Source organism: Leptidea sinapis, chromosome 44 (assembly GCF_905404315.1).
Source record: "Leptidea sinapis chromosome 44, ilLepSina1.1, whole genome shotgun sequence".
NCBI lineage: Eukaryota > Metazoa > Arthropoda > Insecta > Lepidoptera > Pieridae > Leptidea > Leptidea sinapis.
Window position 1 is genome coordinate 6,882,031 of NC_066308.1, and position 17,225 is coordinate 6,899,255.

Below are 17,225 nucleotides of genomic sequence, written 5' to 3' on the forward strand. Positions count from 1 at the left end.
GCAAATTTAGGTCTTGTATTATTTGTGGAAGTCCAGAGAAGGTTTAAAAGGTGAATAAATAGAAAAATGCTGCTAAATTAAATAAAAACAACAATTTTGTTTTCCCTTTGATGTGTCCATACATAATTTCTATGAGAGAATTTATTGACGCACGGTTTGACAGTTCTGCTGTGAAACAATTTCATTACGACAGCAGGGTGCATATTATACGAAGTAATTTTTGATGTTATGATATATCATTGACAAATTCATATAAAAACATTATTTTATTTATTGTATACAGAACAACGTCTGTCTGGTTAACTAGTTTCTTAATAAAATCTTTATACGAGGACTCTAACAATGTCAATATTTCTCCGTTGGTCTTCTATCCGTTCACCCACTTTGGTAGAACACCATGCTAGCTTTCATTGGATGCCTAATTAAAATGCGTTAAAACTATTGAGCACACAATAACACTAAAGGGCACTAAAACAACAAAGTCGGACTAAATTTGGACAGCATAGGGCATAGCTAGAAAAAAAATTAACGACAACATGTTATTATAAATGGACATACAAATCAGATACCATAGCTTTAATTTCCCACAAGGACAATTCATGTGACAATCAATGTGTGAATCAATGCGTACCAATGGTCATGACATTCCAACAATTTTATTGTACATTATAAGATATAAATTGTGTTGCCAGTGATGACTTACGGCACGCAGACGTGGTCGCTAACTATGGGCCTGAAGAAGAAAGCTCATGGTCGCTCAGAGGGCAATAGAAAGGCTTGGAGATTCCCTGCGAGATCGAATCAGAAATGAGGAGATCCGTAGGAGAATTAAAGTCACCGACATAGCCTGAATGATTGCGAAACTGAAGTGGTAGTGGGTGGCGCACATAGATCGTGCAGAAAAGTCCTCAAATGGCGACCACGTACCGGAAGACGCAATGTTGGTAGGCCTCCCACTAGATGGACCGACCGGACTACGTTGGATGAGGGCAGCGCAGGACCGATCATCGTGGAGATATTTGGGGGACGCCTTTGTCTAGAAGTGAACGTTTTCCGGCTGATGATGATGATATTAATAAGGAGACAATATAATACGCCGGAATCCCAGAACTAGAAGTTATAATTGATGCTTTGATACATAAGTAGATAATGGTATGCATGTAGGTCAGGTACATAGATAAAACTCATTAAGAATAACATAATAGTTTATAAATGACTAAAAAACACGCTAAGAAGAACAAAATTCTCTTTGATATTTGAAAATTTCCAAATATTAGATAAATCGGTTAAAAATAATGGTTAAAATTTAAAATTAACATCAATTCCTGTCTTATCGACGATAGATGTAAATTATATAAATTAACAAAAATCTTACTTTGTTTTTTTTGCAAACTGAAAAATGCAATAATTTTATCAAATTAATGTATTGTCATCCGTCCTCGATAAATGTACGAAGTTTGAACGAAATCTGGGAGTTTAAAGTGGGTCAAAATCGCGCCCAAATGAGTCGGTTACAAACAAACATACATACAGGTGAAGCTAATAAAAAGAGTGTAATAAAAATAATTGATCCTTTTTTAATGCTGCTTTTGATGCCTTAAATTAGTAACAGCAGCTTATATGAACAGTGAACATTAGCATTTTTACACTACAGCAACACAATGAAAGTTTGGTACAGTTCAGAGATGTACATGACTTATAAATTTGAGTAGACCTCAACTAAGTTTCTTGAAAGTGTACCTAAAATTTAAATTTAAATCGGTTTTCTATAAATTTTATAGTTATACATAGAATATTTGATCTTACCAGTGGGAGGCTCCTTTGCACAGGGTACTGGCTAGGTTATGGGTACCACAACGGCGCCTTTATCAGTAATGTGTTAATCTGTGTTTCGGGCGCCGTAGCTAGTGAAATGAATGGGCAAATGAGACTTAAATCTTAAATCATAAATCATCTTAAATCTCAAGGTGACGAGCGCAATTATAGTGCCCCGTTTTGGGTTTATCAGGAATCCTAAGTGGCCCTGCATTGTAATGGACAGGGCGTATCAATTACCATCAGCTGAAGGTCATGCTCGTCTCGTCCCTTTTTTTAAAATAAATCTATTTTATTAGTACGAAATACTCGGCTATGCTTAAATAATCTTACAAATCATTAAATTAATTTATATTTTTGACTTAAACACATTAGTATAAAACAGGCTTAATTTAAATCATTAGTATACGTTCATTAAATCAAAACTAACCAAGCATTCCTTTCTATATTTGGATTGCATTAAATCATAGACAAATGAGGTTATCAAGCGTAAGATCTTTACTTTTTTGGATTGTGAGAGTACAAACAGGTCAAAATTATTTATTACAAAACTTTAGAAAACAATTCATCATTTAAAATAAATAAAAAACCATCAAATAAATAAAAACGCAAAATATGTTCAATCTATCTTCAAAAAAATTTACAGTTTCCAATAAAAATAACTATTTCTAAAATAAATTACTCTTTTATCTAACTATACAAGAAAAAATGAATCTGACTTTGTTTAGAGCCTCCCGACCGCCACACTCGAGATCTAGAGTGAGTATATTCTTGCCGGATCCGGCTTCAGCATTAGAGGCGGTCGGGCATAATCCCGCGGATGGTAGAATCGCACCACAGGCCGCTTGGCCGAGAGCATATAACGGAATAATAATAACGAAATACATAAAGCCACAGTTCAAAGTGATCTTAACTATACCACACTAAATTTACACGAAGACATATTTGCTCTCAAAACACCCGAAGTAACGATCCCCAAACACAAAAGAAACAACAACCCCACATAAATACTGCTGCCTCAAACAAATGGCTTTAAATAGGAAACTATTCCCAGAGACCGAAGGATTTATAATAGCGATACAGGGCCAAATAGTCAACATAATCAAAGACCCATCAATATCGTTTAATGCCGCAAATGTCACGTTCATCAAGAGACCATCCAACACATTACTATTATACGCCGCTCAATACTGATTTTTCCTTCCATCGTCGCTGTAGCAGACCGTCCCTCACGGAGATCTTCGGTGAGATTGGTACGACCACGTTTAAACTCATTCTCACTCATCAACCTGATATAAGCAGTGGCTCGAAAAAGGGCTCGGGACGCCTGGCAGATGTGAAACATCGAAATAATCGTGCACCTGCAGATAATTTGCTACAGTTTACTATCCCCTATAGCCTGAGTTTCTGACCACCTAGTAACTAGTTGGTGTCAGATATGTTGCCACCAATTTACCGACAAGTTGCCGTCAACTTCTGAATTTACAGCCGTTGGCGAAAATTTGTTGACAACTTGGGGAGAAATTAGCGACTATCTGTTGGCGTAATATTTTACTAAATTCTTTGAATAACTTATCGTCAACTTGACATGAAATAGTTGCTAACAGTTTTCTTTATATTTACCCTAAATAGTTCAAAGGTGTTAATAAAAACTAAAAACAAATAATCGAAATGCTGGGACACATAGTAGAAGTGAAACTTTAACGGACTAAGTTTAAAAACAAATATATCAAAGAAAAATATTTAAAAAAAAACTATTTAAACAAAATATTATTTGAAAATATATACTATATATAATATTCCTTCATATAACGTGGCGATGCGGCGCCACGGCCTGTATCGCCACGCGAACAATTAGGTTTACCCTCGCCCATAGATGTTTCGCATGAAAATCATTGAAAGGAAATTTTCTCGTCTTAAATTCATGCTTGACGCTGTCACGTACACCGGCAAATTATAAAACAAATGACTCTTGAATAAAATATATACTCAATAATATTTGCAAAATTTAAGCTTATTTTTTATCATATTGTAAACAAGTGGCCATTTCGAAAAGCTTCTATGTGACCCTTGTACCATACTCGTACAAAATTCTATAAGCCAAATTGGTGGCAGCCTTAATTAGATAAGAGATCTTCTAAGGCTATTCTTAAAAGGCGACACTAAATGCCAGCGACCTTGAGCGATATGAGTTCACGGCTGCCGGCCCCCATCTATGTAACAAAGCCAATATTCTCAAAATTCTTGCGTGGAAAACAGTTTATATGCTTACAATCCTCGTTATTCACTACTAATCTGAATAAATGAACCTACACAAAAAAGTACAAGCTATAAGAATAACTTTTCTGAGAGAAGTACCAAAAAAATGCGTCACGCCATGCCAAAAAACTTGTTTAACTTCAAAGAAATGTGGTAGTTCAAAAAGGCTCGGCAGTGTTAACTTTAACCAACAGCAAGCATTAGCAACCTACAAATAAGACTTAAGGATATGTGTAGCAGGATTCAGTAGTGTTCATAGCTCGAAATGCTATACTTTCACCACAAAACTTGCCTAAAAACACCATGTTTCCGTGTTTTCTGCTTACTCTTCGCCTTAAGTGCACAGTGCAGTTAACTTAGTGTGTTAAATAGCAGACTGAGTCTGAGGCAGCTCACACAGACTTATTTGAATATAAAACATTTAGATTATACGCAGTACTCATATTTCTTAAAGGATTTGCGATTTATGCGAGCAATTCTTGTATTTATGTATAATTACTTGTTGACCCGACAGACGTTGTTCTCTTCATAATAAATAAGATACTTTATTTTTATGAATCTGTTAATAATATTTCATAACATCAACACTTATTTCGTAAAATACGGAAATAATAAGCAGAAATGTCAAACCTTGCGACAGTAAATTCTCCCATTGAAAATATGTCAATACAAAAGTAATATCTATATCTATCTATATATATAAAAATGAATTGCTGTTCCTTAGTCTCGCTAAAACTCGAGAGAAACTTTTATTGACGCACGGTTTGACAGTTCTGCTGTGAAACAATTTCATAACGACAGCAGGGTGCATATTTTAATAATAATAATAATTTTTGATGTTATGATATATTCATATAAAAACATTATTTTATTTATTATGTACAGAACAACGTCTGTCGGGTTAGCTAGTTGGAAATAAAAATAATTAAAATCGAAATCGAATCGAAATAAAGACTACCCTATCTCTCAACTGCACTCCATGAAATAATCCCCATTAAAATCCGTTAATTACTTAAGTAGTTCACTAGAAACAAACATTAGGACACTGAATTTATATAATATATGAAAATATCGATATTTCTCGTAAGAGATTCTAAAGATCAGATGGAAATATTATAATTTGGGCTATATCTACTTTGTACTTTTGTCTGAAAAGCGCGACATAATACAAATAATTAATACTTAACACTTTTTGTAACACTATCTCATAAAATGGATGTCGTCAAATTCCTAGTCTTGCCATAGTCAAAGTCAAAGTTTTATTTGCATAAACATGTTAGATTGATGTTACATAAGTATTATAAGGTACATGTTTGCCACATTTATGACGTGCAAATTTTATAAAATACATTTCTAAATCATTAGTAACAATAATATCAATTTAACAAAAGATTAGTAGCAGTATTACATAGTATATAGTCAAGTTTTTAGTTGAAAATATTCGTCTAATGAATATAAGCAGTTTTTACTAAGGTATATTTTCAATTTAGATGAGAAATTCATATTTGACGATACCTCTCTTACTATTTTTGGGATGTGATTATAGATAACAATAAATTCTGAAAACTAATAACGCTTGAAGTTTCCTCGGAAATATCCATAATTTGTGTATACGTCGTATCCATACTATTGATGGACGATGCTTTGAGAATTCGAAGAGAGCATATTGATATTGGAAGTCAGCAGGAAAGTTCAGTTCATATCTACTCAGATACCTCATGCCTCGTGTTTACGCAACGTTAAAATATCATGTTGTTCTCAAAGTACTGAAGAGCCACTGCACGCTGCGCAAATCAAATGGTCCAAGCTGATACTAGGGTACCATACCGAGATAAGAGCTATATTCCTTTTGTGGCCAGACATGCCTTTTAAAGCATTATTCAATCATCAACTTGTCAACATGTCTAAGCATGTGCATGAGCATTTGCTTAATTAACTTGAATATATGGATCGTATAAACAGAAATGTAAATATTTGTAATAAAAGATATTCCACTACATAGCAACGAGACGTTTCTGTCGTATTAAAAGTGAATTAATTCATTCTACTTTAGATTATAAGCAATTAATTATTATATGTTTAGTGCCAAAGTTATAAAAATTTTATTTTGTAATTTTTCAGAGAACCGGCCCCAGAAAACAGCCACGCACTACTTGATTTGTGAATTGACTTGTTGTAAATATTTAATACTAAGAGCAGCTTATAACTATTTCGACGTTGTGAGCCGATGATTATGCACGCTTAACTTCCACTACCATTATTGTAGGTTAATATTACCCACGCGAGCATTAGGAAAAGGAATAGGGGCAGTTTCTTCTTTAAATGGAAGACTTTTTGAAAAAACAAAGGAAAAGTAATACAAAAAAGATGCAATCGAAAGAGGATGTCCTATCTTACAGAAAGTTATGGAAGAAATGAAAGCGAAAGAAGAAGATGAATTTTCATCATCGTTTATTGAAAAATAATAAAATGATACTTATGGAAGTACAGTAATAGAAAAAAGAAGAAACAATCTCAAATTCTCAATCAATTTAGATTACTTCAGTACACGTGTTTTCTACAATTAAAGAGTAATATCCATAGTTAGAAGAAGATACTCTAAGGAAATGAATACATAGACCCAAAATCATATAAAATTATCGACCGATTATTTACGTTTGCAGAAAGCAATTAAAAAAACAAATAGAGATTTAAATGAGCTTCAAGACTCTTTGAACGATAAAAAAATTTAAAACAACTATTTTATATATTCCTTACTAATTGGTAATACTAAACTCATTACAAATAGTATTTAAAATTTGTTCTCACATATTGAAGTACAAGCTGTCTGTTAAACAGTATGCCTGTGGTGCCCAGTATGTGTGGTGAGTGAAATGTCTCTTATTTTATTTAACTTGTGATTTTGTAGAGTTGGGCAGCAAGATTTTCGTTTATATTATTATATAAACTACTAGCTTTTATCTGCGACTTCGTGAAGAGTTACTGTGGGCATTTTTTTTATCTTTTACGATACTTTTCAAATAATACACACACAAACTGCTCTTTCCACTGCTGGCAGCGCTCTTCTATGATACAGCGCATATCATTTGTCATTGTGGTCAGAGTCTCTTTAATAGTATTTCACTGTGAACTTTAATCTCCTATTTCATCCTCATGTAGGTCAGTTACAAAAATGCTCAAACAAATGTTTATAAATAATTTCTTATCAAGTGCCTAACTACAAAGTTCCAATGTTTCTATCTTCGATAGTGACGAATTTCCACACAAACTAACATCCCGTATTTCAACCCCTCCATCTATTTTTTTGCAATAAAAGGTAGCCTATGTCCATTTTCAAGCTCTACTCTACTCTACCTCTGTACTAAATTTTATCAAAGTCGGTTCGTGGTTTAGGCGTGAAAGTGTAACTAACAAACTTATATTCACATATATAATGTTAGTAGGCATTAAACAATTAAATCAATTATCCATATAAGTTGCAAATATTTCCTAAAAAATTAGCGGTTTCAGTTAAAGAGTTGACTATTAGGTCATTGCCCTAATTTGTACTAAATCTAAAATAAAATGAAGCAATGGAGCTTAGGGGTCATTTGATAGTAAGAGATCAAGTGAGAAAGTAGAACATGGTTTTGTAACGATGCTCGAACACTGTTTCCACTTATTCATATCAGTTGCCTCGTGCGTTACTAAAGTATTAGTTACAAGCTTATCATCTTTAAAATGATAATGGTAAAAATCACTATTAGCATTAATGCATATCAGTTTCCTTAAAATAATGATGGTTTAACATAATATAATATGTTAAAACTCTTTAAGAATTTATTCGGTATAATATAAGAGTGCTAGAATCTGGTGTTCCGCAAGGCTGCGTACTATCCCCTATACTGTTTCTACTACATGTCAAAGATTGTACTTCAAAAGCAGCAGTATAGCAAAGTATTAATTGCAGATAACAACATGAGTCTAAAATCGAGATTGAGCTAAAGTCTCGCAATGGGCCCAACGGATTAGTCTGAAGTTATTTTTTATTGGAAAACAATAAAACACCTAGTGTAATTAGTAGTTAAAAAGAAGGATAACGTAAAAACACAGTTATAATTACACCCGTTTTAATAATTTAAAAGTGTTTTATGTAAATATTTTTGTCATTATGAAGTTTTACATTGATTTATCAAAGACAATTCAAATAAGAAAAAACAATTTTCTTGAGGTACAACTTAATTGTTTGATACTTGTCCTCTGTGCGTTCCTAAACAATTCATTTGATTGTGATAAAACTTTTGGGTTTTCTATTTGTGTGAGTACGCCTGCAAAAATTTTGAACAAACATAAATATTAATCGAAAATTCTCTCGAAATTGTCGACAAATACTTCAACCTCGGACAAACAATCTAGTTAAGCAGGTCCTATTTCTCACTCATTCATCTAATCCAACTCAGATGGACAGTGAAGTCGAAGGTATTCAACCAGTGTGTGTTGTCAGTGATGACTTATGGTACGCAGACGTGGTCGCTAACTATGGGCCTGATGAGAAAGCTCATGGTCGTTCAGAAGGCAATGGAGAGGGCTATGCTCGCAATTTTCCTGCGAGATCGAATCAGAAATGAGGAGATACGCAGGAGAACCAAAGTTACCGACATAGCCCAAATGATTGCAAAACTGAAGTGGCAGTAGGCAGGACACATAGTTCGGCGGCGTTACAGAAGGCCGTTGGGGCCATAAAGTCATCGAATGGCGGCCACGTACCGGAAGACGCAGTGTTAGTAGGCCCCCACAATATGGACCGACTATCTGGTCAAGATCGACGGAATACGTTGGATGAGGGCAGCGCAAGACCGATCGTCGGGGAAATCTTTGGGGAGACCGTTGACCAGCAGTGAACGTCTTCCGGCTGATGATGATAGATATAAATTGAATACTCTGTGCATTATACATAATATATAATTAACATTAATAAATTATAGCTTTTAATGTCGTAAACAAATATGAACTTCACAATCTTGATCAATACTGGTAACTAGAATATTCAGATCACAAAGCAATAGCGCTTACAATGTTTACGAAGGCCGCCCAAGATTTATGTCAAATTATAATCTTATAATATATATATACAAATTCAGTGTCTTAGTGTCTGTTTCTGTGAACTTCTAAACTAATGAATGGATTTTAATAGTGAGTAATTCATGGAGCGGTTCAGATTCAGTTTAGTCCAACTTGAACTGCACTCCATGAAATAATCCCTACTAAAATCCGTTCATTAATTTAGGAGTTTACTGAAAACAAACTATTTATTGGCGCCTATTTCTGCCGTGAAGCAATAATGTGTGAACATTACTGTGTTTCGATCTGAAGGGGGCCAAAGCTAGTGAACTAACTAACTATAGACTAAAAATTTTATCTTTCAAGGTGACGAGTGCAATTATAGTGCCGCTCAGAATATTTGAGCTTTTCAAGAATCCTGAGCGGCACTGCATTGTATGGGCAGGGCGTATCAATTACCATCAGCTGATCGTCCTGCTCGTCTCGTCCCGTATTTCTATAAAATAAAACAGGACACTGGATTTATATATATTCAGAAGATAAGTGAATTAGTAGCTCCTTGGTGGATTTCTTACGTGTGTGTGGGCTCAACAGAAAGGTTGTCCGCGGGACTACGACCCTTGGGTCTATTTTATTCTTTTCATATACATTTAACATCTCGCACAAAGATACTGCTTCCACGAGGCTAAAAATATTCTTCGGATGCCTTAGTGAATCAAAAGTCTAAGTTCATGTCAGCCCACGTACTAGCCCCTTTTAGTGTGGGGATTGAATTCACATAGAATGAAAATGTGTTTCATTTTTCTCGATAGAACCAACATCTGCGGACTCATCTCGCCCTACGATGTTTGAAAATTAATTTAGGCATTATTTTTTATAGTGACTCACCTAACGTTGGAAATAATCTGCTCTTCACTCACAGCATACTCACTCACTCACACTCACACAATACGTTGGGAAGCAATACCTGCAACTCAGCGGTAATATACGAGTGTCATCTATCCTCGGAGCGAATTGCCTCTACCAACTAGATAACTCTGCAATGGGTCAAGGGACACAGTGGTTCGTTGAGGAATGACGCAGCGGATGAACTTGCAAGGCGGGGATCAGTGACCCAAGTAGCTGGCCCGTTGCCACTCCCGCCGCTGCCCTTCAACCAGATGTGTTCATGAATACGCTCTCTCACTAACATCCTACACAAAACCCGATGGATAAATGTCCCATGCTGTAGTCAGTCGAAAGAAGTGATTCCTGCACTATAGCGCAAACTGGCGTAATATCCGAATCATGGTGGGCACCCTAACTGGTCACACATCACTAAATCTTTCCACAATCAGCCTAACAGACAGCCCTAAGTGTAGAGGCTGTCTGGCCGAGGACGAAACGATCACTCATGTAATCCTTGAAAGTGCAGAAGTCGCAAACCAACTGGCAAAAACCTTAGTGAGTACGAAGTCACTCCGAGAAGTTTGGGAACACCCCAGGAGTGCTCTAAACTTCTGGAAGGAGTTGACATCATCAGCCGGAAGACGTCCACTGCTGGACAAAGGCCTCCCCCAAGACGACGATCTCACTTTCCACGACGATCAGTCCTGCGCTGCCATCATCCAACGTATTCCGGCGATCTTGACCAGATCGTCAGTGTATCTTGTGGGGAGCCTACCAACACGGCGTCTTTCCGTAATTGGTCGCCATTCGATGACTTTACTGCCATCTGTCCGTCGAACTATGTCCACTGCCACTTCAGTATCGCAATCATTTGGCCTATGTTCGGTAATTTTAGTTCACCTACGGATCTCCTCATTTCTGATTAGATCTCCCAGGGAAAGTCCGAGCATAGCCCTCTCCATTGCCATGTGAGCGACCATGAGCTTTCTCATAAAGCCCATAGTCAGCGACCACGTCTGCGCACCTGGTAAGTCATCACTGGCAACACACACTGGTGGAAAACCTTCTGAGACACTGTGGTATTTGGGACGAGAAGATTTTACGGAGCTTCCCGAACGCTAACCTTCCGAGTTGGATTTGAAGGAAGCAACTGGTCTGGTTGGAATGACTGGTCAACACTGCACGCAAAATGGACCCAACTTAGTAGTCTAATCGCGGAAACTCGAGCCCCTTTACCATACCATACCACATAACGCGTCGATGTGATTTTGTGAAACTTAGTGGAAATTGCATCATTATTATTTTATAACATTTTTATGGGTGTTTTTATTCTGTAGCAATCAGTAATTGTTTAGCTAAGTACTCTTATCTGGTCTTTGTTTAAAGCGAGTATCGCTGAGACTATTTGTTATCAAGCCTCTGCTTCTTGGTCCGCTACCAGTATGTTCTTTGGTTTTTACGTCTACTAACCAAACGTAAAAACACTTTCTCTAATGCATTAGAGAAAGTGAACCACCTTTTTAGGTGTACGTATTAGTATATTATACGAATCTATCAAAAATTGTTATCACAACACAGATCAAATATTGAATTGGTAAATTTTTGATACCTTTCATTATTGCGAGTTTTGTTAAAATCTCCATGTTACTGGTTGAATTTTTAATATTGGTTAGTTGTGTAGTTAAAGATAAAACACACGAAAAATCAATGCTTTTCTCGAATTATATTAGGTTAGAATAGTAACTGATCTATATCGCGCAAAGCTCACAACAGGTGCGTTCACCTAAAATCCTTTATATACAACTAGCTGATGCCCGCGACTTCGTCCACGTCGATAAAGGGTTTTTAATAATAATAAGCAAGTTTGGAATTGAAGATTATTTCATGTCCTACGAGTATTCTAGTTCCGGTTCCTGTTTTCTCTCCCGTTCCCAACACATTATATGAATCATATTTCGAGGAAGATTGCTATGTCAAGCTAAACCTTGCTTAAATTATAGCTCAACGACTTGAATTTCGGGTTTCCACGAATCACGCGGGACCTAAGGATTTTTCCGGGATAAAATGTAGCCTATGTCTTTTCCTAAGCTTTAGTCTACCTCTGTACCAAATTTCATCAAAATCGGTTCAAAAGCTCCGGCGTTAAAGCGTAACACGCAGACTTACATTCACTTTTATAACATTAGTTACATTCAATTAATTTTCAAGTAATTAAAATGCAAATCAGTCAATTTAAATGACATCAATATAGCGCGTAACTCAGCTAAAACGCATGACGTAGACAGTGTCATATTATTACATGCGTTAACATTAATGTATTAATGTGTCGTGTTCATTCACAAACTGATCGGATACCCCACTCGTTTTCAATAAGATACATTTCTTAAGTCGAATCTGGTCTAGTTATTCGTAAGGCATCGTCCCGTGTTGACATGTCAGAATAGACAGATTCGGCCGTTCGGGAAAACACTGATACTGTAGGCATATTAAACAAATAATAATTAATAATCATTTAATATATTAAACATATGTATAAAGTGTCGATGAAAGTATATTGCTTCACCTTGCTAGATGTTGTCAACTAGATACATCCTATCTTAAATACTATACTGTTTATTGACTTAAGTTTGGAAAATCCGTTAGTTGTTGACGATGAAAATAAGCCTTAAACAAACTCGATAGATTTAAATCGTTATAAAAGAGGTTTGTTCGTGGATAATAGTTAGTAGGAGTGTTGTGAGGGGTATAATGAGTGGAAAAAGTTCAATTAGCCGCGACAGTGATGATAAAAGATATGATCTTGTGCCGCCTGAAGGAGGTTGGGGTTATGCAGTATGTGTTGGCCTTTCTGTTATATTTGTAAGTATAATTAACTCATACTATATTATTCGTTAGAAATTATATTTAAGTTAGACTTTTGATGAATATTTGGTAATTTATTTTATTATTTTAAAGAGGATATCTTTTAAATACCATTTATAAATTGCTGTATGAACATTTATATACTTAAAAATAAGTATAATTTGTAGCTAGTCCCAAATTGCTTGAATGTTAAACTAATCTTTAATATCTTAGTATTAATATAAAAGCATAAAAGGCATTTACTGTCTCAAAATTGATTCCTTTAGAATGTAATTTCTAATATACTAGATACTACTACCGCTTTGAAAACAAATGGCGCTCTGAGAGAAGAAGCTGCGCAAGAAACTCTCCCAGCATTCTTTTTTTTTGCGATCTTTTTTTATAAAATACACAATATTGTACTGTCATTGCTTTTGCTATAAAATAATCATAATCTAGTCCCAAGCTGTCCGATCACTTATCTATTCAGCTGTGGAGTAGAAGGATTTACGACAGAGCCATTTTTAATAAAACATTTAAATTTATTTATATAATATAATGCCTGATCAGTGGCTGGGACTCTATTATAAAAGTGTATACATTTACCATTACAGCTATTATGTATCTTATGAAGCCTACTAGAATTAGTTAATAATGAAAATTACTATTAAGAGCAAAAAGGTGGTAATTTTTGTGAACGTATATTAAATGTTACATATAAACATTGAGGACTTTTTAAGAGATTTTAAATTAAGTTATAATGTAAATAAAAATATTGAAAAAAAAAATACTTTTTTAATCGTTTTTAAATAAGTTAAAAATACATTTTTCAAATTCATTTACTTATACCGTTTCGTAACCGTTAAAAAGTATTTCATTTAAATGTTTATAACACACTCGCGTTTATCAAAGGAAATACTAATATAAAAATTATTCTCACTACAGATATTTTTTTTCTTATACAAATGGTTTCAATAGCAAAGACGCTAACTGATAAACTAATTAAATATTTAAATTTGTACATTGTTCTCTATTTTTTCTTTACCTTTTACGGACAATTAAGTTACTGTATAGTCAATCGTGGGAAGTCGTTTACATTTTTCTCATTTTCTTGGTATATCGGTAAGTTAATTGAATCATTTATATCTAAATATATATAACTCCAGTGTCCCGATGTTTGTTTTCAGTGAACTCCTAAACTAATGAACGGATTTTAATGGGGATTACTTCATCGAGTGCAGTTTACTCCAACTTGAGAGATATGATAGTTTTTATTTCGATTAGGGAACATAATTATTTTTATTTGCAACATTTGTTTTGTATGTATATATATTTTTATGAGAGAATTTATTAACGCACGGTTTGACAGTTCTGCTGTGAAACAATTTCATGAATGATGAATTTGTCAATATTCATGCTATGAATATTGACAAATTCATTAAAAACAGTATTTTATTTATTATGTACAGAACAACGTCTGCCGGGATAGCTAGTCGACTACTATTAGTCTGAATGAAATTACTCGAGAATCAAATTAATTTTAAATAGTGAAGTTCGAAAATAATAAGTTTATTTCTGACTTGGCATTTTCCTTAGATTTCTTCACAAAATAATTTTCTAAATAGCAGGCCAACGAGAATTATTGTTAAGTGTCAAACCCACGCGCAGGGCGAACGGAGTAGTATTGCTAGATCACACAGTTAAAACATAAACCGGTGTATTCTTAAAACCGCACGACGTAAGTCAACAAAATAAGACTCCTAGTCTCCCTCACGGACTAGTAAAAAAATAAGGACTCCGCGCCGTGATTTTAGCAAGTGAAGCACCTTTATGCTAGTGTGTGTGCGGTTACGGGGTATACCAGTTACACAATTTTTTCTCCGTTAAATAATCATATATCCACAAATACTTTTATATTATTGTTTTTACACTATTTCACAACGCACGACGGCATTTTTAAAATATTTTATTGTGACGCAAACTGATCACAGACGATGGCAAATCTCATAATGGCGGCCGATCGGCTTGTATTAGTGTAAGTGTATGCGTGGGGCTATGTATTTACATGTTTACCGGCTTGTTTTGGTGCCTCACTGTTATGCAAGGTGTCTCCTACATGACAGGCGTAGACTGGTGGAAAATTTAGTATTTCTGTTTCTGATGTATCAAGTATTTTTCATGATTATAAGGGCTGAGACGAGCAGGATGTTCAGCTGATGGTAATTGATACGCCCTGCCCATTACAATGAAGTCCGCTCAGGATTCTTGAAAAACGCAAAAATTCAGAGGGGCACTACAGTTGCGCTCACCTTGAGACATAAGATGTTAAGTCTCATTTACCGAGTCATTTCACTAGCTACGGCACCGTTCAGACCGAAACACAATAATGTGGTGTACCTTATCATACCCCTGTAATATTTTGCGTTTGTAATTTGTATTATTCGGATCCATTTACAAATAAAAAATTTAACTGTCGTGGATACCCGCTTTTTAAAGATGAATTTTCAAATATATTCGATAATCGAATGATGTATGCAAATCAAATTCTGTCATAAAGAATACCTGGTTAATCCTCAGGTATTTGAAAACTTTTATTATTAATAAAAAAAAACTAGTTATTACTCCTTGAAACACACACACTTGCACAGTGTTAAATTTATATTGTAATAAAATTCAAATCACGTTAACATTGTAACCTCTCCCACTATTGATACATTTAATAGTGACATTAAATCTACACAAACATTTGCACGATATACAAAAATTATAGACAGAGTGCAAATTAAAACCAAAAAAATTACATTTATCAAGAAAAAAATGGTTTAAATACTAACGCATAAATTGGGCGTACCGTAGTCTAAATTCAGCCTAGGGAAACTCTCTAAGAAAAAAGCGATTCACTCGTTCCTATGAAACATGCAGTCATTGATATATTCACAGAGGACTGCTATAATCTTGTTAAAAATCCACTACGTTTTAACCAAATCTTCGCTTTCAAAGTTAGCCGAATTATACTTCGTCACCATATTGGTTTAGTAACCAAATAATAATATAATAATTATTATAGTAATCTATTACTATTTTTACAATTACTATTTCAAACTTATATCAAATCACTGCACGTTTCATACTAAACTAAATTTCAATTTTTACTTAGGCAGTCCCGCCTTCTGTTACGTAGAATTTACATACTCTTTGCTTTAATTATATATCGGTACTTATATATGAATGTCAACTACGAATTGGATTTGAGAAACTCTTCCCCTAAGGGGGTGAAAGGGGGGTTCGAAGTTTGTATGAAAGTCCTGTTTTTGAAGTTCAAGACGTGAAAATCCACATTTAGGTTATTAGGTTTAAAAAATAAAAATCTGTATAAGTCATTTTCGGAAATTCCCCTTTTAAGGGTGGTAATATAGGGGGGTAGAGTTTGTTTAGAAATGTTGGAACTTTAGTTAATTCACCTTGAAATTGAAGTTTCTATTTCTTTTGACGTATATCTACATTGATTGGAGAATAGCTTATGTTGGGCAAATGCTGTGGTATGGTATAAAATAGAGGAGGCTTTCGCCCAAAGAGGAGCTCATATTAGTTACTAAAATAGAAACTTACTAATTTTGATAAATGATCATATTGCCACATCAGTGAAAAAAAGGCATCAATTCCCCCCCCCCCCCCCCCAAATAAAATTTCCATAAATATATTCAAATTCAGTAGGAAGAAGACACACAATGTACTGACGTTGTGACATAGATATTTCGATACCACGCTCTGTCTATAGTTTTTATGCTTCTTTCTGCATATAATTACGTAATATTATACATATAATTACGTAATATTATACTAACTTCATTTTATTTAGATATATGAAAACAGTATTTCTTTTCATAAACGCGACTGTTACACATTTAAATGAAACATTTTTTAAACGATTAAAATTACAATTACACGCATTTTCATTCTTTAAAATGTGTTTTAATTAATAATATAAAAACAATTTACTTTATATTTTAGCAAGAGTCGGCCAAAAATATTCAATACATACTTATTTATTTTATTTTTTGACTAGCTGACCCGACAGACGCTGTTCTGTCAATAAAAAAATGATGTAAAAATTCGGGGATAATGTAATCTAAACCCATCGGAAATGTGTTATCAGAGTAAATGAGTTAAAAATGAAACAAAAACGTATTTCTGAATGATTTAATAATAATATAATGTAGTTATAAAATGATAAGGATTAATATCATATTTGTGTTAACAGCTTTTTACATAACCGCTTTATAATTGACTATTTTTGTAAAGTTTTAAATTGGATATAGTATGTTATACTTAAGAGATAGAGATATGCCATCGCTGACTTTTCTTTAGACCTATATAAGATA

The 17,225-nt window shown here is 34.4% G+C and overlaps 2 protein-coding genes across 2 annotated transcripts in view; one reads left to right on the top strand and one right to left on the bottom strand.

Annotated features, from left to right (window-relative positions):
- The window catches only part of LOC126977221 (solute carrier family 12 member 4), a 477,718-nt gene that overhangs the window by 256,599 nt on the left and 203,894 nt on the right, over positions 1-17,225 (bottom strand). The gene's annotated exons all lie outside the window — the stretch shown is intronic.
- The window catches only part of LOC126977249 (monocarboxylate transporter 9-like), a 55,926-nt gene continuing 51,327 nt past the window's right edge, over positions 12,627-17,225 (top strand). The window contains exon 1 of the mRNA XM_050825985.1: positions 12,627-12,861. Within this exon, the coding sequence (XP_050681942.1) occupies positions 12,751-12,861 (111 nt within the window). The 5' untranslated portion in view covers positions 12,627-12,750. The remainder of the gene's footprint in view (positions 12,862-17,225) is intronic.